This window comes from Ctenopharyngodon idella, chromosome 10 (assembly GCF_019924925.1).
Source record: "Ctenopharyngodon idella isolate HZGC_01 chromosome 10, HZGC01, whole genome shotgun sequence".
Lineage (NCBI taxonomy): Eukaryota > Metazoa > Chordata > Actinopteri > Cypriniformes > Xenocyprididae > Ctenopharyngodon > Ctenopharyngodon idella.
This window is the reverse complement of record NC_067229.1, coordinates 6,630,101-6,654,721: the sequence shown is the minus strand read 5'-3', so window position 1 is coordinate 6,654,721 and position 24,621 is coordinate 6,630,101. Positions and strand designations below refer to the sequence as shown.

General features: G+C 36.6%; 2 protein-coding genes across 3 annotated transcripts; one reads left to right on the top strand and one right to left on the bottom strand.

Moving 5' to 3' along the window:
- LOC127520373 (transmembrane reductase CYB561D2) lies at positions 1–5,023 on the top strand. The gene is made up of 3 exons (XM_051908359.1): positions 1–289; positions 1,827–1,864; positions 1,988–5,023. Exons 1-3 carry the CDS (start codon positions 163–165, stop codon positions 2,489–2,491), a joined length of 669 nt encoding a protein of 222 aa, XP_051764319.1. The 5' UTR covers positions 1–162; the 3' UTR covers positions 2,492–5,023.
- Positions 4,045–22,881, bottom strand: rad54l2 (RAD54 like 2). 2 transcript variants are annotated; one of them, XM_051908354.1, is made up of 22 exons: positions 22,716–22,881; positions 19,769–19,941; positions 18,656–18,911; positions 17,465–17,577; positions 16,600–16,713; positions 15,562–15,797; positions 15,281–15,463; positions 15,048–15,181; positions 14,655–14,851; positions 14,222–14,564; positions 13,270–13,447; positions 12,970–13,191; positions 12,543–12,661; positions 12,274–12,383; positions 11,390–11,489; positions 11,099–11,304; positions 10,848–11,023; positions 8,457–8,653; positions 8,171–8,349; positions 7,987–8,076; positions 7,805–7,894; positions 4,045–6,513 (listed from the first exon to the last, which is right to left on the bottom strand). In XM_051908354.1, the coding sequence occupies exons 2-22, from the start codon at positions 19,887–19,889 to the stop codon at positions 5,573–5,575; spliced, it is 4,305 nt and encodes a 1,434-aa protein (XP_051764314.1). In that variant the 5' UTR covers positions 19,890–19,941; positions 22,716–22,881; the 3' UTR covers positions 4,045–5,572. The 2 variants fall into 2 exon arrangements, with proteins under 2 accessions (XP_051764314.1, XP_051764315.1); XM_051908355.1 differs by lacking the exon at positions 22,716–22,881 and adding an exon at positions 22,408–22,595.
- Positions 22,882–24,621: the final 1,740 nt, after the last annotated feature.

Sequence of the window (24,621 nt, the reverse complement as noted above, 5' to 3'; positions counted from 1 at the left end):
ACATGTTGGTGTGTAACCGGAAACCTTCAATGATTCAGAGTTCTTAGTTGGGACTGAGCATTTCAAATGGGTTTGAGTTAGTTTTGTCTCACTGTTGTGATTGTGTATGTATGTAAATTAGCTGTATGGAATAGATTTGAGAGAGACTCAGTAGAATATAATATGACTGTCCATCACGAGTCGGAGCCGAAACTGTACCGCTACAGCAGGATATTGTGCGGCGTCTCCACTCATGTACTGTGCGCTGTGTTCACCGGCTTCATGACGGTACTGGCCAAACCTGGATCCAGTGAGTACAATAAAACACCTTCCTCGCATCCAGTGAAGATCATACCGATCAGTCATACTCTCTGATCTGTGCTGTCGGTAGACCGATGTGAGAAAACGATCACCGTGTTTACTGTAGTGAATTTGTTTTTGTATGATGATACTATTGATCAAAATATTGATATTTTAAAATACTTCCTAATATATTTCTGACAGGAATATGATATTATAATAATATACATAAGTTATATTCATTTAAAATAATGACAAAATATCAATAACATCGTGCAAATATCCTATTAATTGTAAAAATAGATTATATGAATGTTGTTTGTATGCGCAAATGATTGATGTTTATTATCTATGTATATGTTATTCTTTTTTAAAGTATAATGAAATTATCACATCATCATAATAGTACACTTTTATTAATAATAAAAATATAGTTTCTATATTTCAGACCAATATTTCAATTGCTTGTGTGTGTATATATATATATATATATATATATATATATATATATATATATATAGTACTGTCAAATCAATTAATTGCGACTAATCGATTTGACAACACACACATATATTTATTTTTATTATTACTAATAGAGAATTACAATATATTTTATATTACACAATTATTTTTTCATATATATATATATATATATATATATGAACAAATAATTATTAATAAAACAATAAATTATTTTTTTGTTTTTAGAGATATTACATTTCTCCACCGATACCGATAGCCGATTATTCAGAGCGATATCTGCCGATACAGATAACGATACCGATAATTTGGGGGTTCTGCCTTTTATACCTTCTTTTAAATGAATGATGATTTCATTATAATTAATAATTAATCATTATAATTTTAATTATTATATTTTGAAAGAAATGCAAATAAACACTTTATTCTTTCCATCTTATCAACTTGTTTCAAAGTAACTGGTATCAATTTATAAACAAACGCATTACTCAAATTAATATTAACACATATTACCTGAATTCTGAAGATTAAATTAATATTTCTTAACTTTCTGAATGTTATTAATTCATATAATTACTATAAATATTGAACATCAACTTGGTTTCTAAGCGTTTTCTTTACACAAAGCTCAAATTCAGTGCACATTTCTCTATATGTATTTCTAAATATATCTCGGTATCGGCTATAAATACAAAACAATTTTGTTTTGTAATATTATGAAATGTTACAATATTGACACATTCTAACCCGACCTCTAATGATCATTTTAAATATATAAAAATAATAAACACCAAACTTTACTATAATGTCAAAGGAATCTAAATAAATAAATAAATGCCTTGTTTCTGGCTCACGTCTTGATCTGTGCTTTATTGTTACCTAAAACCATTAAACTATTTTTTTCTTGGTAACTGAAACAAAGCTGAGATAAAATATAAATATTAGAGTAAAGGTAAATTAGAAAGGTTGCCTTGGCAACAAACTGAAATACAATTGAAATATAAAAATATCTAATAAAAATCAAAAAGCACATACAATTATTAATAAACACTACTGTTTGCTCACAGGTCTGTTCTCATGGCATCCGTTCCTGATGACTCTTGGTGTGAGTATGACGCAAAACTGCATACAGATAGTTTATAGTTTAGCATGTAATTGAATTAAGTTTGCTTTTTGTGTCACACAATACTATCCTCTCACTTGACAAGACTTTCTTGCCCCCATCCAGTTTTCCTTTCTCATGACTGAAGCCGTCCTGCTGTTCAACCCGTACTCGTCTCCCGTCAGGAAGCTGAAGCACAAAACTAAAGGCCGCCTGCACTGGATCCTGCAGTGTCTGTGCGTCTGCTGCGCGGCCGCGGGTCTGTGCGCCATCGTTTACAACAAAAACCTCAACGACAAGCCACACTTCACGTCGTGGCATGGCTTGATCGGTGTGATAACGGTGGCTGTCGTCGGGCTGCAGTCGCTCGGAGGACTTCCGCTCCTCTATCCCAAACTGGCCAAAGGCTGGTCGCTGGCCAAACTGAAGCGCTACCACGCCACCTCAGGGTTACTCACGTACCTGCTGGGCAGCTTCAGCTTGTTCCTCGGACTGTGTTCGTCGTGGTTCAGCACCAGCGTGAGCGGGTACGTGTGGTACCTGGCCGTCCTCTGCCCGGTTCTGTGCGCTCTGGTCGTTATGAGTCAGGTGACGAACACTTACATGGCCCGGAAACGAGTGCAGTACTGAAACAAACATTCAAGCTTTCTAAACAGGTTCATCTGAAATGATGCACAGACATTGTGAACCAGAATTTCATGTTACCGGCTAACGTTGACAGCTAATGAAAATATTGTAAAGTGTGGCTCAGCTGCATGACGGAGATAATGATACTGATTGCTTTCCAACTACTTGTAATTTTTATTATTGCTATATAGATTGACCAAAACAAATGTATTTTTGTATAACAGTTTTATATTCTTGAATACCTTTCAGCTGTATTGATGGCATATTTTTTTTGTGCAAATATTTTTTGAAATGACTGAAGGCAACTGATTTTTCTTAATCGCAAGGATAAAATAGGCCTAAGTGGTTTATTCAATTATTTGTTATTCTTTTGATGCTTGTGAACAAAATGTTTTTGCATTTACTAGTGCCAGTCTGCCCTTTCTGTTCATGCAGATCATGAAGGAAAACATTCATGCCTTTGTACTGTAAATGAAAACATATATTTGTGATTAATATTATATATAAATGATTAAAATATATTAATATATTACATTAAAAGCAACATTTTTTTTCTTAATGGCAGGAATCATGTATATTTTTTTGTTTATTAAAATGTACAAAATCATTTGTTCAAATAAATTTCAGATCATGTATGGAAACTTACATTTACATTATTAGTATCATACATAAATTAAATATGAATTTTGTACATGTTTCTTAATGGCAAATATCAGTTTTTGTGTGTCAATGTACAAATTATTTTCCTGTGCTAAAACATTTTTGCAGATCACATTTAAAGACATTTATAATGCCTATTTTTTCTTTAAATGAAACCATTAAATATGAAAAATGATAAAAATGAATGTCTTAATTTCTATTAATTATATATAAATATATATATTTGTGTATATATACAAGTATATGTATATATATATATATATATATTTATTAGGGGTGTAACAGTATATCACAATACAACATGTATTGTGTAGTTCACCCAAACTGAAACTTACTGTGAGAGAAAAAATTCAAGTTTACAGAGTTTCAGTGTCAGTACTACATTAAACTACTAAATAACGTTGAATATAAAGTATAATAATGCAATGGGGGAATATTTGTTGATCCTGATAATGCCAAATGTCTTATGTTACCAGTAAAAAGTGGCCTACATTATCTTAAATATATCTAGTTAGTGACAAAGTGCAAACATATTCATCTAAAATAATTCTGTATTTTCAGCTTCAGAATCATGAATATTTTTATTCTGGTGTCACCATTGTCCTGTGTATTGGGTTACCAGCACCAAGTCCAAGCCTATTCATTTCCACCCCCAATGTAATACCAAATGTAGCATTTTAATCAAAAGTACATTTTTTGTTAACCTTTTACCATTTGTAAATAATATCGTATTGTGAGTTCAGTATCGTGATATGTATCGAATCGTGACATGAGGGTATCGTTACACCCCTAATATACACACACACACACACATATACATACATGCTTAAATACATACTTTTTTTTTTTTTTTTTCATGAGCCTGAAGCTGAAATTGCCAGAGGCTGCGAGAACCATTATTCTGAATGCAGGAGGAGTCAAGTTTATTTATGTTAAAACAATGTTTAATAAATACAATGTCATTTGAATCTACTCCTCCCCATGCTGGGAACATGAGATGACATGTGGACACCTCCCGGGACAGCGTCTGTATGGGATCACATGTGTTTGTGGGTCCCGACTGCAGAATCGCTCACAGATCGTGGTCTTAAACTCGCTTATGGGGGGGGGGGGGGGGACCCTGCATCTCTCTGATAGAGGGATTTTTTTGTCCTTAAAAAAAGGTTGAAAATGTATAAAAAATAAAAAAAAAGAATGAAAATGAATTACTCTTTAGCATTATAAATAAATATTTCAGGTAATTTTTTACATAGTTGAAAGAAAAAACAAAATACATATGATGTTACAAAACAAAGTTTCAAATAACAACAAAAAAAGATATCACATGTCAAATGCACATCATTGTGTATATATAACAGCGTCTGCAGACCAAAGATCATGACATGAGTATCTGCCAATTAGAAAGCAGACTGTGGGAGGAGTCAAAATAAAGAGCTCTAATAGGCACAGAGAATGAACAGTGTTATTGGCTGAGGGATTTTTCAGTCACAGGTCAACCAGCGCGCGTACAATTCAACATTAACACAAACACATTGAGATTTTTCAAAACGGCCGAAAGAACACTTTGGTCATGACTGTGGCCCCAACACGGATGAAACTGAATGACTGCGCAGATGATGCGAAGCGCAAATTTAGAAAATGACGGCTAGTAGGGTCGCTTAACAGTCTACACATTCGTAAAATGATCCCCATGGATAACGACGAATGATTTCGTTTGCTACGCAATTGAACGAGAACACAGATCCATTTGTCTGCTTTAAGGCTAATATCAAACTAAAAGCACTAAACTTACGTCCCCTCCACCAAATTTTAAAGGCTAACATGAAAATACATTCGAGTTTAAGGTTTTCCTTGTCGTTTTTTTTTTTTCTCAAAGGAAAGCAAAAAGGTCTCGGCGGTGCTAATGCTAGGCATGGCTTCTGTCGTTCTACGATTCGACTGTTACGAATTCCCCCCGTTGCCCAGTCTGCGATTTTCAATGGTCGAAACAACTATGAATATTCATGTAGGACCACCGTTTACAAAAGTAATAGTAGTACTTACAGTTATAATAAAAAAAAAATTCACATGTTTTTTTTTCTTGTTTTTCATTCCAGGTGATGCTACAAGGTCTAGCAAACGGCTAAGTATCTCTAAAGTCTTGTCTTACGAATGCAAACAGTCTGTAAAGACAATCACATTTAAGTTTGATTCGGCAATCTCTCTGAGGGAAGTCTGTCAGGTCCTTGTCTAGGCCCTCACAAGAGATATGACTAGGGCTCTTCAAGTTAGGCCTGTGCTCTGGTCCCTTACGGTAAAGAAAAATATAGAATCGCCTTTCTTAACTCCATGCATATTCAGCATTTGGATTTATATAATTTCAGCTCCATCCAATAGGATTCTTCCATTCGGAACTACGGAATCTGAAGCAGCCGATCACAGCGATCACTGGCCCATCACCTCTATGACATCGTCATCCGAGCTGCTCCCGCCGTTTTCCGTGAGCGAGGGGTGCGTGTCAGGGCGGCTGAATGCTGCCCCCAGCAAGCCAGAGGAAGAGAGGAAATTGGAGGAGTTGGAGGCAGAGGCTGGCGTAGAGGACAGGCCTCTAGGGTGTAGGGATCCTGGGAAGAGTGGCTGGGAAAATGGTACCGGGAAGCTAGAGAGCATGCTTGCCATGCTGGGGTTCATCATGAAGGGTGGGAGCGAGGAGGAAGTGGAGGACGATGACGAACAGGGCACAGAGGATGAAGAAGAGGCCAGCATTCCAGCGTGGGTGGAGGATGTGGTGTTGGTCGAACAAGTTGAGGAAAGAGTGCTGTTGGACGGGCCAAGTCCGAGCGGTTCAGTGGGGAACATTGCATGTAGGTCACCCAGAGCCTGACCAGCTTGCTGTAGAAGGTGCGACCTGCTTCCAAGTGAAGGTGGAGTCATGTGACCCAGGGCACCCAGCAAGGCAGGGTTCAGCCCCATGGGCGTGAACCCGAACCCGCTGCTTAGAGGAAATCCCGGGTAACTCCCGGGTGCACCGACTGACGTTGAGGTCCGTTTGCCACCAGGCTGTTTGGATGTCCGACTTTCCAAAAGCTTCCGCTTCAAACTTTGAACGTCCATAGATGATGCAATGTCATTGCTGAGCTGCCGGTGCTGGTCGGGGATGCGAACTGGGTGCTGGATGGGTCTGTCCGCTCCCGACGGTTCGAGTGTTCCTGAAGACGGTAAGTTCTCTACTGCAGGAACTGGTTCTTTGTTGCTATGGAATTCTCGGAGGAGCTCGGGGCTGTCTTGGGGCGAAGGGCGAGGTGGAGCCTCAGGGGTTAAACGTTTCGGCTCTTGAGGAGATGCACAACCATTACTGACAGAATGCAGGGGAGGGCCGGAATCCTCTGTGAGAAAGAAAGAGATTTTGTTAGTGTACGTTGATGCAGACTAATGGGTAAAGATCTGGGATGGTCAACAAAAGATCGTAGGTTCAATCCCCAGTAAAGGGTTGATCCATCAACAATCAACTCTGTGACTTTGATCAAGGTAGAGGTCTGTACACCCGCAGAAGCCCCACGCAATGAAGTGGGGCACGGGACAAGTTTATAATTACTTAGGCCCTGTTTCCACCTTGCATTAAGATGCGTTTTGGATGATCAGATCACAAGTGGACGCCACTAATTACAGGTGTAAAAATTTTTGAGCTTCTCCACTTTTGACCACTTCCAGAGGCAGTTGAAAACGCATTCAACCGGAATGCTTTCGTAGTGTAAACGCTCATGTGGTTGAATGTGTTCAAACAGCCACTAAAGACCGCCTACTCTCTGCCTGTAAACATTATGGGAAGCGCGCTAGTCAGACAGGATTTAAACTTTGTCAGCTGAAGACCCAAGTTTGGGTTGAAGACGAAAAACGAACCAAGCACAATGTTCTCTCACCTTTCCTGATTTCTTTACGGCATTCGGCGTGGTATTGCGGCTATCAGGGCAGAAACGAAAGCTGATGCTCTCCGTATGTTTTTCCGTCGTCTCCGGGCATGTTCATATGTAAATTGCGCGAGCTTATTTTGTCTATTAGCTCGAAAGATCTGAAAAAGCCTATACATTTATCCGCCCATAGACCCTCCCCTCGAAGAAATCAGGACAGAAGTGGTTGAAAGTGAACAAAAGAGGTAGAAATGTGTATGTCTTCCCCTTGTACACTTGTGATCCGATCGGCCAAAACGCATCTTAATACCAGGTCAACTCAAGTCAAGTCACCTTTATTTATATAGCGCTTTTTACAAGATTTGAAAAATAAGTAGATCTAGCAGTTTTTAAGGCTTTTCTGTATGTAAAAATTTCTTTCCACGAAATGCAAAAAAAACTCTAGTTTTGTTTTATTCCAGCTGCGCTCCATTTTCTGACTTCTCTCTTAAGGGCCCGAGTGTGCTCGTTGTACCACGGCGTTGGTGCAAAAGTGCAATAGAAAGAGTATTGCATATAGTTGTTAATTTTTAATCTGTTATTTTGTTTCTTATGTTTCACCATCTTGTGAGTATCAAGCAAAGGAATGCAAAAGTTTGAAGTAAGAGATGTAAAAGTTGGAATTTCTCACATCTGACTTTGAAAGTTACACTATAAAAGACTATAAAATGGGGTCTCCAGCCTCAAGGTTACGCAAGAAGAATTGCTAAATGACAAATTAGTAGCACACCTCTTGAAGCTGTGGCTCCTCCTTCAGGTGGTCTTGGCTTTCCAGAGCGGATGGCAAATATCCTCCCATCATTGGTCCTAATGTACGTGCCTGCAGTGCAAATGACAGAATATGAAGTGAATAAACCTTACCAACAGTACAGTACAGTAGACGCTCTCAATAGTTTTCTAAAATGGAGGTACCTTTGGATCCTCGGATAACGTGAATACTCTCCCCTGCACCGATTCGGGCTTGGACATCTGTGCTGCTGTTGGACCCGGGGATCACAATATCTGAAAAGCAAAGCGATAAAAACCATGAAGAAACAAACCTAGAGACCTCAAACGCAGCAAGAAGTAGCATGCACTACAAGTGAAAGATCTGTACCAGTGGTGGTGACGACGCGCTGTACGTAAACGCCGGCCTTTTGCAGGTAGTTGACGGGGAATCCTGCGCTTGAACTGGGGACACCCATGGGTACCTGTCGGGGCATCATGGGAATGGGCGTGGACTGAACTGGCCTCACGCTTGCAACTGGTTTCTCTTCTAAATGAGAGGGGGGCCGCCTAAAAAAAAAAAAAAAAAAAAAAAAAAGGTTTGGATAAGCAAATACATCTAAGACCCAAACAAAACAGCACAGCACTACATTGAGGTTTTCCTGTTTTGGACCCACCAGTTCCTCTGGCTGAAGGCAGGGATATTGGTGAGTCTCTGGTCACTAGCTGGGTAGTAATGTGCGTAAGAGGGCCGTTGATACGGCACGGATGCCCGCTTCTCATCTTCATAGCTTTTCTTGGCTGCTCTCTTTTCTGCTTTGGTCAGTTTCAAATCCTTGCGGTCCATCAGGAGAGACTCATGATGGAACGGTTGCTGGTGTGGAAAATAGAGAGATTTTAGTATATGTGACTGAATGACATAGGAAGGAACATCAGCACAATTTAATTAATATTCATGAGCTAAGCCTCTAACATTGTAGGATTTATAATTTGTCTAAAATATTTCAATCTATCACGGTTTGTATAGGTGCTCTTAAAGCACAAGGCATTTAAGAGTGGGGATACAGAGCTTTATAAAAAAGTGATTCAAAAGTGATTTAAAATGGGGTGCCTACATCCTTGCCCCAGTATTTACAATATATTCAGTTGGTCGCTAAGAGTTCCAGCATGTTTTAAAGCAGCTGTTATAATTCCAGTGCCAAAAAAGCCAAATATTAGATGCTTAGATGATTACAGACCAGTGGCCTCTAATCTAATTTCAACCATTTGTCTGGACTCTGGACTTATCTATTCACCTATAGGCTAATAGGTCAATTGATGATGCTGTTGCTCTGCATCTACACTCAATTTTACAACACCTTGAAACTCCTGGCACTTATGCAAGGGCTCTTTTTGTTGACTATAAATCTGCATTTAATACAACTGTACCAACGAAACTCTTTGTTAAATTAGAGCAATAGATCACAAGTAGTCAAAATTAATAACAAGCCTGTCGAGCCCTAGAACAATAAGTGTGGGAGCTCCACAAGACTGTGTATTGTCACCAGTATTATATTCCATGTACACTAATGATTGTGTCTCACACAGTGAATCAGTTAAAAGTTTTCAGATAACACTACAATAATTGGTTTGATAACAGACAGTAATTAATCTGACTATAGGAAGGAGGTATCGACATTGATTGAATGGAGTTACACCCATAGTTTGAAATTGAATGTTCAAAAAACAAAGGAAATGGTGTTTGATTTTCGGCGGAAAAAAAAATGCTGTTACACTGTTAACTATTAATGATCAGGTCATTGTAAATGTTCATAGTTCTAAGTTTCTTGGTACAACCATTTCTGCATTTTTGAAGTGGCATGATAACTTAAGAGGCATTACTAAGAAATCCCATCAGAAACTGTATTTTTTAAGATGGCTGAAAAGGTTTAGAGTATCTAAAGCTGGTATGTCAAGGTTTTATAGAGCTTTGATAAAAGCGTTCTGACTTTCTCAGTAATAGTGTGGTTTGGCAGCTCCACAGTCCAGAAGAAAAGTCAGATTCGTAATATAGTGCAGTCTGCCTGAAAGATCATAGATTGTGATCTTTCTATCATTGACAACATTTATGTCTCATGTCTGCAGAGAAAATATCTTAGCGATCCCATAAACCCGGCTAGACATTTCCTTCAGGCAAACGACTTAGATCAATTAAAACTAAGTCTGCACGTTTCTTGAAAAGCACTTACTGTAGGATGGTTCATGCTCTTAATGTATTTCTTTCTTTGTAACACATGGGATATATATATGTATCCATGTATGTATGTATGCATGCATGTATGTGCTTGTTTTTGTCATAACTGTGGACAAGTTCACCAAAAACATTGCCAGACAACTAGGTTGTTATGGCAATAAATAAAATAAATGTTTCCTTATAAAAATAAGCTTATGTGACTGGACCCTCCAGGAAGGTTATGAAGAAGCAAAAGCACAAGTCAATTAAAATTCATGAGCAAAACTTAGACCATAGTAGGATCTAAAATATTTCAATTTATAAATGTTTGCAAATTTAAAATAAGCATATGTGACTGGACGGCTGCCCTCAGCATTGTAGGATTCAGAATATTGCCGGGTTAAACTAGCTAGTGTAAAATTCAGATAGAAATCGACTCGCATGACTGGACAACTTCAGCACATTCTAATTAGTATTCATGATCTAAGCCTTCACCATTGTAAGATTTATAATTAGTCTAGCATACTTCAATTGATAAATGTTTTATGGCATGGAATTCAGACAAAAACTATCTTATCTGATTAAATGTTCTATGGAGCCACGCCGGTACAACCTAATTAATATTCATAAGCCAAGTCTACACCTTATTATGATTCAGACTTTTGCCAGTATCTTTGGAATCGAAAAACGGTTGTAAATCAATTAAAATTCATGAGCTAAATTTTCACACAGTTTGATTCGGAATTCCGCAGAATATATTCTATATAAAACATATATATTATATATTATATAAACATATATAAATATATATTCTGTAAAACTAGTTGCTGGTGTGGAAAGCGGACAGAGTATTTACCTTGGTTAAGAGGTGTGGGTAAAACAGACAGGCTTGTTTAATGACGATTTCCATGTCCTCACTAGGGACCAGCTCTGACTGGCTGGCATCAGGCTCCTCCTCTACAAAGTGCAACAGCGACTCTACTTCCTTCCGCGTGAAGGTGAGGACAGGGTTCAAATCGTCCACGACTCGATCTGTCCAACAGACAATCATAATGTCAAAACTGTTCAAAACAGCGAGATACAAAACACCTTCCCACCCTCTCTTACCAGACATGCCCTGCTTGGACACCTGACGGTCGTAGATCTTCTTCTCCAGTGTGAAGTCACACACCAGCCTGTAGATGTGGCAAGGCTTGTGCTGCCCGTAACGATACACGCGGCAGACGGCCTGAGCATCGTGACATGGGTTCCAAGAGGCATCGAAAACCACCACGCGATTCGCACCGATCAGATTCACCCCCAAACAGCCAGCCCTGTAAATACAGCAGCCTGTTAGTCCAGACCTCATCATTATTTGTGGCATATTGTAACATGCAGACAAACGTGCAGGTTCTTCACCTGGTGGATAGCAGGAAGACCCAGGCTTGGTTGTTCGCAGGGTCGTTAAACTGGTTGATGAGTCTTTCTCTCTCTGAAGCTGATGTGCTCCCATCCAACCCTGAACAGGAGACATAAACGAGGTGAATTTACGAAGAATACACACCCTAAACCATGACAAACCTTAGGCAGAGTTGATCTACAAGACGCAGAAATTAAAACAAAGCTGAGAATATGGGTCTGTAGAAAATATCATGACAAAAAGTTGAAAAAAATAAATAAAATAAAATAGGACCGATATTTATTATAAAAATGATTTTGAAATGTATTGCTAACACATTTAAATTGTTAATTATTTTATTATATAATAATAATAAAATAATAATAATAATAATAATAATAATAATTCACACCTTAAATATATAATATAAAATTCTTAAATTATAATTACTAAAAATGTATATTATCTTAAATAAATTGTAATTATTATTTTAAATTATAGCACACTTATTTCTTTCACACAGTACAAATGAGGCTTTAAAAAAATGTAGGGTCCTTTGCAGGGGATCATTGTATTTGGGGGTCCTTGGCAGTGTTATTTTAGTATCATTATCAAAGTTTTTTGTTAATATTTTGAATTAGATTTTATTTTTATATTTTCTGTTTTCACTATAATTTTAATTAAAGTTTTAGTAATTTTGTGGTGAGTTTGTCATTTTTATTAGTTTGTTTTTTAAAGTTTTTTTGTTTTTATTTTTAGTTTTAGTTATACTTAGTACTTCAGACTAAATAAAAAATGAAAAATGTTGCCTTGGCAACTAGCTAAAAGTTTATTTTATTTTAAGTAACGAAAATGTTTTTTTTTTTTTACGGTAACCCTAGCATCAAAACGTTTGAACACTCACTGTAGTAATTGATGTTCCGGACCCAGTTGTGCGCCCCAGTTTCTGTTTGGATAGGCATGGGCCTCCGACTCAGGAAATCTTCGATAACCGTGAGCGTGGATAAACTCTGACTGCAAGAATCACACACAGATACACGAGCCAGTGTAAGCGTTGACATAACCATAAAATAACAGCATGACTGACAGTTCAGGATGCTGAAGAGATTCCAGACAAAAAGGCAAACATCTGTATACTGTCACACATGGAAAACGCAAACATAGATTTCCCACCTGAACACAAGTATTTTATCTCTTCGGCTGACACTCTCATCAATCAGGTGGAAAAGCAGAACCATCTTGGCCGAGTTCTCCAGAACACCAGTCTGGTAGTTGGTCATGATGTCTTTTGCCTAAAACAAATAGATTCCGAAATGACATCACATTCATGAGCTAATTAACATATAACCACCAACATTTACATATCAGATGTTCTACTCTAATTAAAATCTATTCAAAGTTCAGCAGCTTTGCACAGCACAGCAGCACTGTTAATTTTAGCAATACATTATATTATATATATCATAAGACACTAATATTTATGGCTGTCTTATTTTCTTTCTTTTCTACAATTTGATAATATCAAGCCATAAACCATGGCTTTTATTTCGATTAATTGTGTTCCCACAAAAATAAACACATTCTAAGTTGAAGGTTTTACCCATTCATAGGTGATGACTTGGTTGGCCTTCTCCTGTAGGGGGTTCAGGGGTCCCATAGCAGCCATCTTGCTGTTGGCAGGGTCGGATGACTTGCCCTTTATTCCTGGTGCGGAGCAGCGCGTCCCGCTGGTGGAGTTGAGGTCATCCAGGTCAAGATCCTGCTCATTGGCCAGATTTTCCTTCTGCAGAGCTTCGTACAAAACGTCTGGATGATTCCAGATCTAAAGGGCGCACAAAAAGGAGTTGTAAGCACATCGACCACTATATAACAACAGTTGGTGTGTTTGGGGTCTCCGTACCTTGCAGCAAACACAGAAAGCTTTAAGCGGGTTGAGTCCGAGCCATCCACTGTTTCCCGCCTCCCTGAAGCGGTTCATGAACTCCGTGTACAGCGCCCTCTGCAGGCGAGACAGTCGTACCAGAATCACATGCTCCTCTTTCGGCGGCAGCTGCATCCGGAGAACATCATGGCCTCGTCTGGGAAGGTAGAAAACAGTTTAGCCTAATTTTTGGTCCAACGCGAAATGTCCAACAAAAATAGTTTGAGTCAGAGCTGTAGCCTTGTGGGCAGTTCTCCGATATATAGCGCAACACCACTTTGGGCAACCAGAGTTCGAGTCGAATTATATTACAAAAATAAGAAATAAATGTAAACAACAATAAATATTTTAAAATAAACTAACATTAATATTCAATAATAATTATAATATGTAAACAATTAATATTTAACAATAAATAAATGTAAACAAGACTGCATATTGAATAATAAATATACATATGTAAACAATAATAAATCCTTAATAAGAATAATAATGTAAATGATAATAAATTTAATAATAAAATGTAACCAATAAATATTAAATAATAAAAACAACAAATATTTAATATGTAAACAATATTGTACATCCATTATTATTATTATTCATAATAAATAGAAGTAAACAATACATATTTTAAACAAACATTACTATTCAATAATAATAATAGTAATAATAATAATAATAATAATATGTAAACAATATTTAATAATATATAAAAGTAAACAATACTTATTGAATAATAATAAATATGTAAACAATTTTCAATATTTATTAAAAATTATAATACAAATATAAGTACATAATATTAAACAATAATGTAATGTAATTTTCCATACTACTATTACTAATAGTAATAAAAAAAATAAGTAACCATTATTAATAATACATTTTCACAATAAATATAAACAATGATAAATATTAAATAACTCACCTCTGCACGAAGCCCTCCAGCAGACTGTGCAGGACGTGACTCCTGTATCTCATGAGCTGGACGTCCTGTGGCGTGCTGTCTATACACTGACCGTTCAGAATGGGCCGCTCGAACATGTTACTAAACTCCTGCCGTGTACCGAGGAAATCAGGCCGGACAAAGTCCACCATGCACCAGTACTCGATCAGGTTGTTTTGCAGTGGGTATCCGGTCAGAACCACCCGTCGCCGTGACCGGATGTTCTTCAGGGCCTGGGAGGTGCTGGCGTGGCAGTTTTTAATACGGTGGCCCTCATCACAAATGACGACATCTGGACCGGGCCGCGACAGCGCTCTTTCAATCCCTGAAGATCACAGACGAGACATGAAATTTCATTATAGACCACAGCCAGAGTAGATGCCATGCGTTTTCCACCCGCGAAACCCCGACAGACCTTTCATGAGCTCTTGCTGACGGTCCTCCTCGTCCAGGTCAATAATCACAGGACCCGCGGGTTTCTTGGTCTTCCTCTTGCGGCCGGTCACAAAGCTCTTTTTGAGCGACAGCAGGCGGTACATCTCATACCCCATTAGCAGCACCCCACCGTCACGAGTCCAGTCCTCCACCACCTTGGCCCGGGCCACTGTGGTTCTGGTCCAGATGAAAGAAATGCATGAACATTTTGGCAGAATTGCAGTGCATTCAACAATACATTTAATCAGTATGTGTGTTCCTTGACGTTGCTAGCAGAACTACAGAAAATAATTAACACTCAAATCATCATAAAACTTAAAATCATTGACAAAGACCCCAAACGTATAGTGAGTGGCTGGAGTGGCGTTCATACTTGTGCTCATCATTGAGGATGTGAACCTTAAAGGTTCGAGGTAAAACCTGGGCTGGATCTGTGTCGGGGGGAAGGGACTCAGCAGCAGGTAGCCAGAGATTAAACTCAGCCAGCCAGTTCTGTAGTGTATTCACCTGGAGAAGAGAGGAGACATGAGACACAGTCCTCTCCGTAGTATTTAATCTAATCCCTCAATGAAAATGCCAGGCAAGCTTTGATTCTCGGACACTCACAGGTACAATGGCGAGGACAGTTTTGGCTCCAGTGTGCCGCAGCAGGACGTCAATAAAGGAGATGACCTGTAGGGTTTTGCCCAGGCCCATACTGTGAGCCAGAATACAGCCGAAGCCACTGCTGCTCTTATAGCGCTCAAGAGACTCCACCAGGTTATCATACAGAAAACGAATACCACCGATCTGACAAAGAAAGCAAGAGACATCGCAAATGGGTTCCATGTCCGACTAAAATGAAAAGTTACTGGAAAAAAATTTAATTTCATGGCAAATAAATATACCTGGTGTGGTTTAACAGCACTGGCGAGCTGCGGGGCGAGGAACAGGTCCTCCTCTTCTCCAGGGTGGTTGATATTGACCAGCACCCTTCCCTGGGCGTCTGGTTGATTGAGGGCATCATTCACATGAGACCCACTACTCTCCTCCACCCCGGGAGTGACCGAGCGATCTTCGTTGTTGTCCTCCTCACTGCTTATCCGCATGGCATCTTCATCACCTGAACTCAACTCAATCACATCTGGAGCAGAGGAACAGAAATGAACATTAAGACACCTAAACCTCTTCTATATATACTGAATATATACAGTTATAAATGGCTTTTTAAAATACTATATTATTAAATATTTATTTTATTTACATAATTATTATTAAACATTTATTACATAATATATTTTAAATATAAAACCGCTGTTATTTATATATATTTTTGCTATTATTATAAATTATTAAACATATTATAAAAATTATAATAAATAAAATGCTGTATATATAATGTAAGCAATACATTAGACAATAAATAATTTATACTATAAATTATATATATTTTTTCAAATATTATATTAAATATTTATTTTATCATTTACATGTATAATTATAAAATATTTATTTACATATATATTGTTATTTTTTATTCATAATTCCATACAATAAATGTTCTATATAACATTTATTATTCACATGCATATTGCTATTATCAGTATTAATTATTAAACATTTATTATAAAATTGATTGTAAATTGTATATATACACACATATATACATACATACACACACACACATACATACATACATACACACATATATATACATATATATAAAAATAAATAAATAGATAAATAAATAATGCAAGCATTAGCAATATATAATAATAATAATAATATTAAAAACATGTTTAATAATAAAATGGAATAATAAAAATTCAAGATTTTCTTTAAAAATATTTAGCATATTTATCATTTAAATATAACAAAAAAAAATAATGTAATTAATATAAATAATAATATTGTTTTATATTACAGTGTGTTTATGTTGAGTTTACCATCTCTAAGGGCAGGCAGCTGAGGGGGTGGGGCTTCTTTAGCCTCGCCCTCATCTCCGCTGCTGTCCAGACAGATCACTTCCTGTTTGGGACCCGGCACTGCAGTGGATAGATCTAACAACAGCGACACAACAACTAATTAAAGGGTTAGTTCACCCAAAAAAGAAAATTCTGTCATTAATTACTCTCTCATGTCGTTCCACACCCGTAAAACCTTCGTTCAGCTTCAGAACACAAAGGTACTAAAGACGTCATTAAAAAATTTGACGTGACTGCAGTGGTTTAACCTTAATTTTATAAAGCGTCAAGAATACTTTTTGTGCGCAAAAACAAAACAAAAATAACGACTTTATTCAACAATACCTTCTCTTCTGTGTCATTCTCTTTCGCCGTTTACATCCAGCGCTTCCAGGTTCTACGTCAGAACGCCGACTCATTATTGGCCGGCTCCTGCATCAGCATCACACGCATGCGTCGTGCTGCTAACGTGATCAGCTTTGGCCAATACCGAGTCGGCATTCTAAGGTAGAACCTGGAAGCGCTGAACGCAAAAGTATTCTTGTAGCTTTCTAAAATTAAGGTTGAACCACTGCAGTCATGTTGACTGTTTTAATGATGTCTTTAGTACCTTTCTGGACCTTGAAAGTGGTGATTATATTGCTGTCTATTGATGAGTCAGAAAGCTCTCGGATTTTAAAAATATCTTAATTTGTGTTCCAAAGACAAACGAAGGTCTTATGGATGTAGAACGACCTGAGGGTGAGTCATTAAAGACAGAATTGTCATTTTTGGGTGAACTAACCCTTTAACTAATTACATTACAAACAGTTGAGGAGGAGGAGTGGGCGGCATAGGTGAGTCTCACCTGCATGAAGCGGGAAGTCTTTCCGCTGCTGTTCGAGACGTCGCCGTCTCTCAAGCTCCTCCTGCTGGGCGGCTTTGGTTCCCGCTTCCAGCTGGTGCTCTGTAAGGAGCTTCCTGCAAGCCGGAGGGGAGAGATGAAATTAGCAGGAAGATAAATGATTGTAATTATAAGTGTGACAGTGATCAACAAACATGCAGGGCAGGTTTTGGACCAATGAGATTTCAGTGTGGGCGAATTCCTGTTGTGTGATGCCTATTGTGTCTGGTTGGCACTAAAAAAAATTTTTGATGATAACTTATAAACCTTTAAAGACAGCCCTACGGTGAGCTACGAGGTTGTTAATCGATGGTATATGGTTTTGTTGAGGCCATCATTTAGCATCATTTCAACTTATTTTTAAAATAATTGTATTTAACAGCGGAATTTGCGATGAAAAACTACCCATGATGCTGTAAGAATTCCACCAATCAGAGAGTTGCGGGGAGCAAATTGCACCAAAAGAGCTCTTTAGCTCCACCCACTCCCATTAAGCTGCGAGTTGGTCTCGCACTGCTGTCAAAATACTTAAATATTTTTAGATATTTATACATATTTTGCTATACACTTAAAATATATTGTTCTTATAAACATAATCAACAACTTTTAATGAATAATTTTATAATTCACTATTGTTTTATTTGATTATGTCATTCTCAATGCTTCATGGGATTGTAGTTCTTTCCCTCACTTAAACCGTCAAGTACATAGTCTTGTACTTCTTGGCAGGTTTTAACCTTTTTCTTTTTGTCCAAACACTTTTTTGCTTCAAATAAAAAGCTTGTAATGTTGTGATTCACCTCGTAGCTGGTTTTTAACAAAAAAATAAAGGTTCTTTTTGGCATTGATGGTTACATGAACATCCACAGAACCTTTTAATTGCACATAAGGTTCTTTATAGTGGGAAACGGTTCTTTACATTATTAAAATGTTCTTCACACATAGGAAAAAACGGTTCTTTTAAGAACTGTTCACTGAAAGGTTCTTTGGGGAACCAAAAATGGTTCTTCTTCTGACATCTATGTGAAAACCCATTTTTGGAATCTTTAAAAGTATATGAGAGAAATGCATGGGAAAGAAATACTTCTGGAACCAACAACGCTAAAAAAAGTAGGCGAGATCTAATGCACTCTATTACTAAATCAAGCTCAATACCGGATGTTCCTCCTCAAGTGAGCAGGTTTAGAGGTTTTGGACTTCTTCTTGGTGTTGCTGTTGGCAGACGTGTTGCTGCGGCTGTCCGGACTGGAAGCGGGTTGAGAGCCGGGCCGTGATGACGTCCGTGAGGTGGACGAGGGCTGGGAGGGTGGCCGGGACGAGCGGTCAGGGCTGGAGTCTCTAGACATAGGTGAGGTAGGTGCCGGGCTGGTCTGATCTCTTTGATCCTCAGCCTCCAGGCTCTCCAGCTGGTCTGTTGAGAGGAAATACCAAGCGATCAATAATTAATTTACAGCCAGAAGGCCAAGCGCACACATTAGTGATGATGATGCCAGACAGAAGCTTTTAACCGCATGTAAATGTCTACAAGAGTTTTTAAATCCGAACGGATTATGAAATCTGGTTGCTTTACGCACATAAGGAGAATCATTACAGATTTTCTTCTCTCAAATCTCAAACATGCACACACTACAAGATATTAGGGCTGGGTAAAAATATAGATTTCTTGAATTTTAATCGATTATCAGTTTTAGCAACCAATATAGATTCTTAAATCCCAAGAATCGATCTTTTAATCTATACAAAATGAGGCGATTTCTTCCCAGCTCTTCTCTTTATCTGTACGGTTGTGGTATGTTTTCAAAGACACGCTACACAGGCAGTCATGTTGTTGCCACACTTCCACAAGCCGTTCCTCTAAATCCACTGTCCAATGGACCCGTACAGCTGCTTATTTTCACAGTCGCAGCTTCAAAACTTCTCTTTTGCCTCCGTCTCCTTGTAGACTAGTCTCTCATTGGCTATTGTGAAAGTACAGACGTAATAATAGTCATAATCATCCCAATATAAAATCCTAAATATCAAACATGTTTGATATTATCGGGGCAGCCCCAGTGTTTCTGTGCGCAGATTGGGAAGATTTGATCTGGGCAAAAAATTTTAACCACGCAAGGTTCTGGACAATTTTTCCTCAGATTGTCGGGAGGGGTAAATTAGGGATAAATCGGCCTAAAACTCCCGGCTTTAATTAATGCAAGCTCAAACTCAAAAAGGTATTTGCTTTATAAAATTATGGTTAAAAAAGCCGGTATGAACTGAAAAGACGCTCACCGCCTGCATCTTCCTCATCATCCCCATCATTCTCTCCATCCTCTTCCTCCTCCATCTCCTCTTCCTCCTCGCTGTTAAGGCTGGGCTCCAGGTCGCTCCCTGAGATCGCCTCTTCTGACATGACGTCCCCTGGGTCTCCAAGAGCATTACTTACACATCTTCATTCAGACCACCTGAACAACAAACACGTGATATTATTAGACACTACCCTTCAAAAGTCTGGGGAATGTACAATTTTTAAAAAGAAATTAACATGTTTATATTCAGCAAGGAAGCATTAAATTTATTAATAGTGACAGTAAAGACATTTATAACATTACAAAAGATTTTAAATGCCATTTTTTAAAACTTTCCATTCATCAAAATATCCTGGGGGAAAAAAGCATCTTGATTTCCACAAAAAAATATTAAGCAGCAAAACTGTTTTCAACATTGATAATAATCAGAAATGTTTCTTGAGCATCAAATCAGCATATCAGAATGATTTCTGAAGGATCATGTGACAATGAAGACTGGAGTAATGATGCTGAAAATTCAGCTTTACGTCACAGGAATAAATTACATTTTAAAATATATTTACATAGAAAACAGTTACTTTAAATGGTAATAATATTTTACAATATTACAGTTTTCACTTTTTTTATCAAATAAGACTTGGTGAGCAGAACAGACATTCAAACTTTTGAATGGTAGTGTATATTTCAACATTTTGATATCACCATCTGCTAACAGAAACATTACTTTTGTGTATGTTTTCCATTTATTAACTGCTTGTCATAAAAAAATACACTTTGATAGTAACTTACAATTTGTAATTTCAATTTGTTTCTGATTGAATTAAGAAAATACTGTGTATTTAAATGGACAAGAGTAAATAAATGTTGCTGGGTACAAATCAATGATCAGTTTTAATTTTTAGCTATGTATTTGTAATTATCTGTTTTATTCACATTTTTTGTTGTTCAGCAAAAGTATTTATTTCTTTAATAAAGAAAATTTGCAACAAGCTAGAAATTATACAGCTGTGAAGTCATTCTAAAAAAAAAAAATCATAAACGTACTGGAAAACAAAGTGAAAGAACACATTCCTACTGATGCTTTCAAGACTATTACAAGTCATTCTTGTTCTTCCACACGACATTATAAAATCAACAAAGTTTGCAACAAGAACAACATAGAATATGTCAGAAACGTTTAGGCGTAAAAAAACCGACAAACAAGATCAATGAATGTAAAAAATGTCAGTAAGCAGAACTGGTCCCAAACTTGTGGATTTCTATCAGTATTAACCACTAAGGGAGGAAAAAAACAACAAGATGGTCACACACTACACTTGATGGTTCGTTTTCAGCTAAACTAGTGAATGAAAGCCAAAATTAAACTACATAAAGTTAACACAGAACTCAGGGTTGTGCAAGTCACTTTAAACTGGCCGATTCTCAGCTACAATCAAACATCAGAGCAAAATCGCGACTCACAAAAAGCGCAATTCAGGAACAGGAGAACAAAGAGCAACCAAAGAACTCCAATCGAAAAATGTGTTGAGAGAAGAAACAGAAAGAACTAGAAGTAAAAAAAACAGAAGGGAGCGAGAGATTCAGGCCTGCTTACATAAGAAGGGTTATATAAGAGAAGGCTGCGTTTCCCAGCCAGTGCGCGGTGTGAATGTAGGCCACGCTGCCCATGACACACTGACACATTCACACAGTACAGCACAGCCTGTTCCACAACAACCGCTCCACCTGCACACGCACAACACTCACACACACTATTTTTATGCCGTCTTTTATGTATATGTGTGACATATAACGCTTAATTATACACTTTACAATACAATAAAGTATTTTATTGTAATATAATTTACATTTATAAAACTTTATTATACAATAAAATATAAGTATTTATATATTTTTAAATATATATGCTGCTCATGTGTTCAGTCGGTTTTCAAGTCATACTCTATTATACAATAATATATATATATATATATATATATATATATATATATATATATATATAAAATGCAAAAAGCTGTCAATGTCTAAATTATATATATATATATATATATATATATATATATATATATATATATATATATAAAGAGCAGCTTTGACATTCTGCAAAACATCTCTATTTGTGCCCCACAAAAGGCAGACAGTCATACGGTTTGGAAATGTCATGAGGAAGAGTAAATTATCTGAGATGTCATTTTTGGGTGAACTAAACTTTTTCTTTAAGGCAGAAATACAATGAGTTTAAATCAAACCAGATGTTGAATTCACACCTAATTACACACAAAGCCCACCATTACAAACCCACTGACCTCGACTCTAACAGTGTAATTTACATAGAAAACGAGCACAGAAACCAAATCAACCATGTTTCATTAAAAAGCCCTTAAATCCATCTTTTCCATCATGAGAGTGACTGTGTGTAAAAGGAAACCGCTCGAAGCTCGTGAAGATTATTCTGCACCTGCGCTTGACACAAACCGCTGTCATCATATAAAACCACAAACCCGCATCACATTTCATTACACTTGGAGTATATTAACCCATTTTGATATTACATGTCATACAAATATGTTTTAAAGCGCTTTCGTGGACTGAAGTGAATGAGACACATTTACATAACTGTACCTGGTGACCAGCAGCGCCGATAACAGATGAACAACCAGCCTGAAAACTCACCTAACATCCACATTATGAGCGCAGAACCACGTTAGGCTAAAATATCTAGATGTTTTGTATTGTATTACATGCTTTCTGTGTAAAACACAACATTATTCCAAGCCTAACGAGCGCGCTAGCTGTTAGCGCATTAGCACGAGCGCGCGATGCTCTCTTTTGTTGACGTTAGCATCCGCGCTAACTCTGCTCAAATATAACTACTAAAACACATTATAGCCTCCTAAACAAGCGTGTGCGGTGTTAAATGAGTGTCTTACCTTTTTACTCCCGTTTTAGGATCCCGCGGTTGTGCTGTGATTCATTAAATTATTAACATTAATTTTTGTAATACTCACTGATTCTTTTATTTTAACTATCAATTGTGCACGAGCACCGACCTCAAACGCCCGCCGAGGCGCACAGACTGAGTCTAATAGTTCCGCTCTTCATACGGTCCGGGGGGCTGAATGTCATTGAGTGTTTCATAATCACTTAGAGGGTTGCATAAAAGTAAATACAACAAGGTGGTGTGTTGTGTAAATGCCTAGAATAATCCATCTGGATGACTTACAAAAGGATGTTTAAGACAAGACTGTCAGTCACAGACAGTGTCACAGTACTTTCAGGGAAACAAGGGAAGCCTTTCAGTGGGAAACCTATACTTTCATTTATTTGTCATTTTGGCATGTATCTTTTCATAGTACATGCACACATTTTTGATGTTTTAAATAGTATATTCAATTATTGCATACATATAAAACAGTAAGCCTATAGGTTATATATCTTGACCTTTTATATGTAATTAGGTGATACTTATTATATAACTTATTATATAATAAGCAAGCATTTCATGATAGGCTGTTATATGTTATAAAACAGCAATGTTTCTGGAAAGGTTGTGTAGATGCCAAACATATCCAAGCCTGTATCATTATAAATTAAAATATATTATTTGTAATGTATTTGTAAAGTTACATTTTTGTATTATTATATTTTAAATAATGCATTAAAACATTCTTATATAATTTAAAATATAATTGTTTATGATACATAAGACGTAAAATATTTTATTGTGGTAAAATAAGCTATATATCATTATATATTTTATGTGCATGTTATATAATTTATTATATAATTAGGAAATATTTAAAAGTATGTTATAAAACAGCAATGTTTAGTAAAAGGTTGTGTAAATACTTAAAATACGATGGCTTTTTACTTAAGCCTGTATCATTATAAATATTATATTATATAATTATAAAATAATATAATTAATCATGTAATAATATGATTTGATTAATGGATCATATTTATGGATACAAAGCCTTTCATTATAACCATATTTTCATTTGCATTTTAGCCTCTATTACCTACTATAAATATTATATTATTTTGTAATTATTGTAATAATATACCTTCATTAATGGTATCATTCTTTTTTTACTTATTGTATTTTTTGCATTTTAGCACATATCTTTATAATGTTTTTATATTTTAAATATTGTAAAAAATATTCTTATATAATCTAAAATGTTATTGTTTATGACATATAGTAAATGTATAATATTTTTGTTTAAAAATTAAGTTATATTTCATGATATATTTTTAAAGTGTATTTTATGTAACTTATTATGTAATTAGGAAGCATTTATGGCACGTTATGAAACAGCAATACTTTCACAAAGGTTTCTTATTGTGTAAATCCCAAGAAATAATCCAGCTAAATGACTTTTAAAATGAAGTTTAAGTCAAAAATACGGTATCAGTTTCAATCAGTTTCAAACCTTTATAATATTACATTTTTTTTTTTTTTGTAAATATTATTAGGCTATACTAAACTATATACATATACATACATATTACATAATATTATTAATGCATGGAATTTTCCTTGACCATAATACATACTGTCTATACTACAAATCACTTATCGAAATATCTTTGCTGAAAGGTATTTAAACTAATAATTATGTAATGGTTAAGGAATATATCGCACATTAACTGTTTATATTGAGATATAGCAAATTCACATACAAGTACACTGGGGAAAAAACAATAAACGAGTAAATAAGCCTTTTTTATGAGTAAATAAGCTGTTACGAAACTAGAACCACTTTTATGTCATTAATGTAAGTGTAACTTCACAGCACAGCGCCATACAGCGCTTCTTCACTGCATTACACC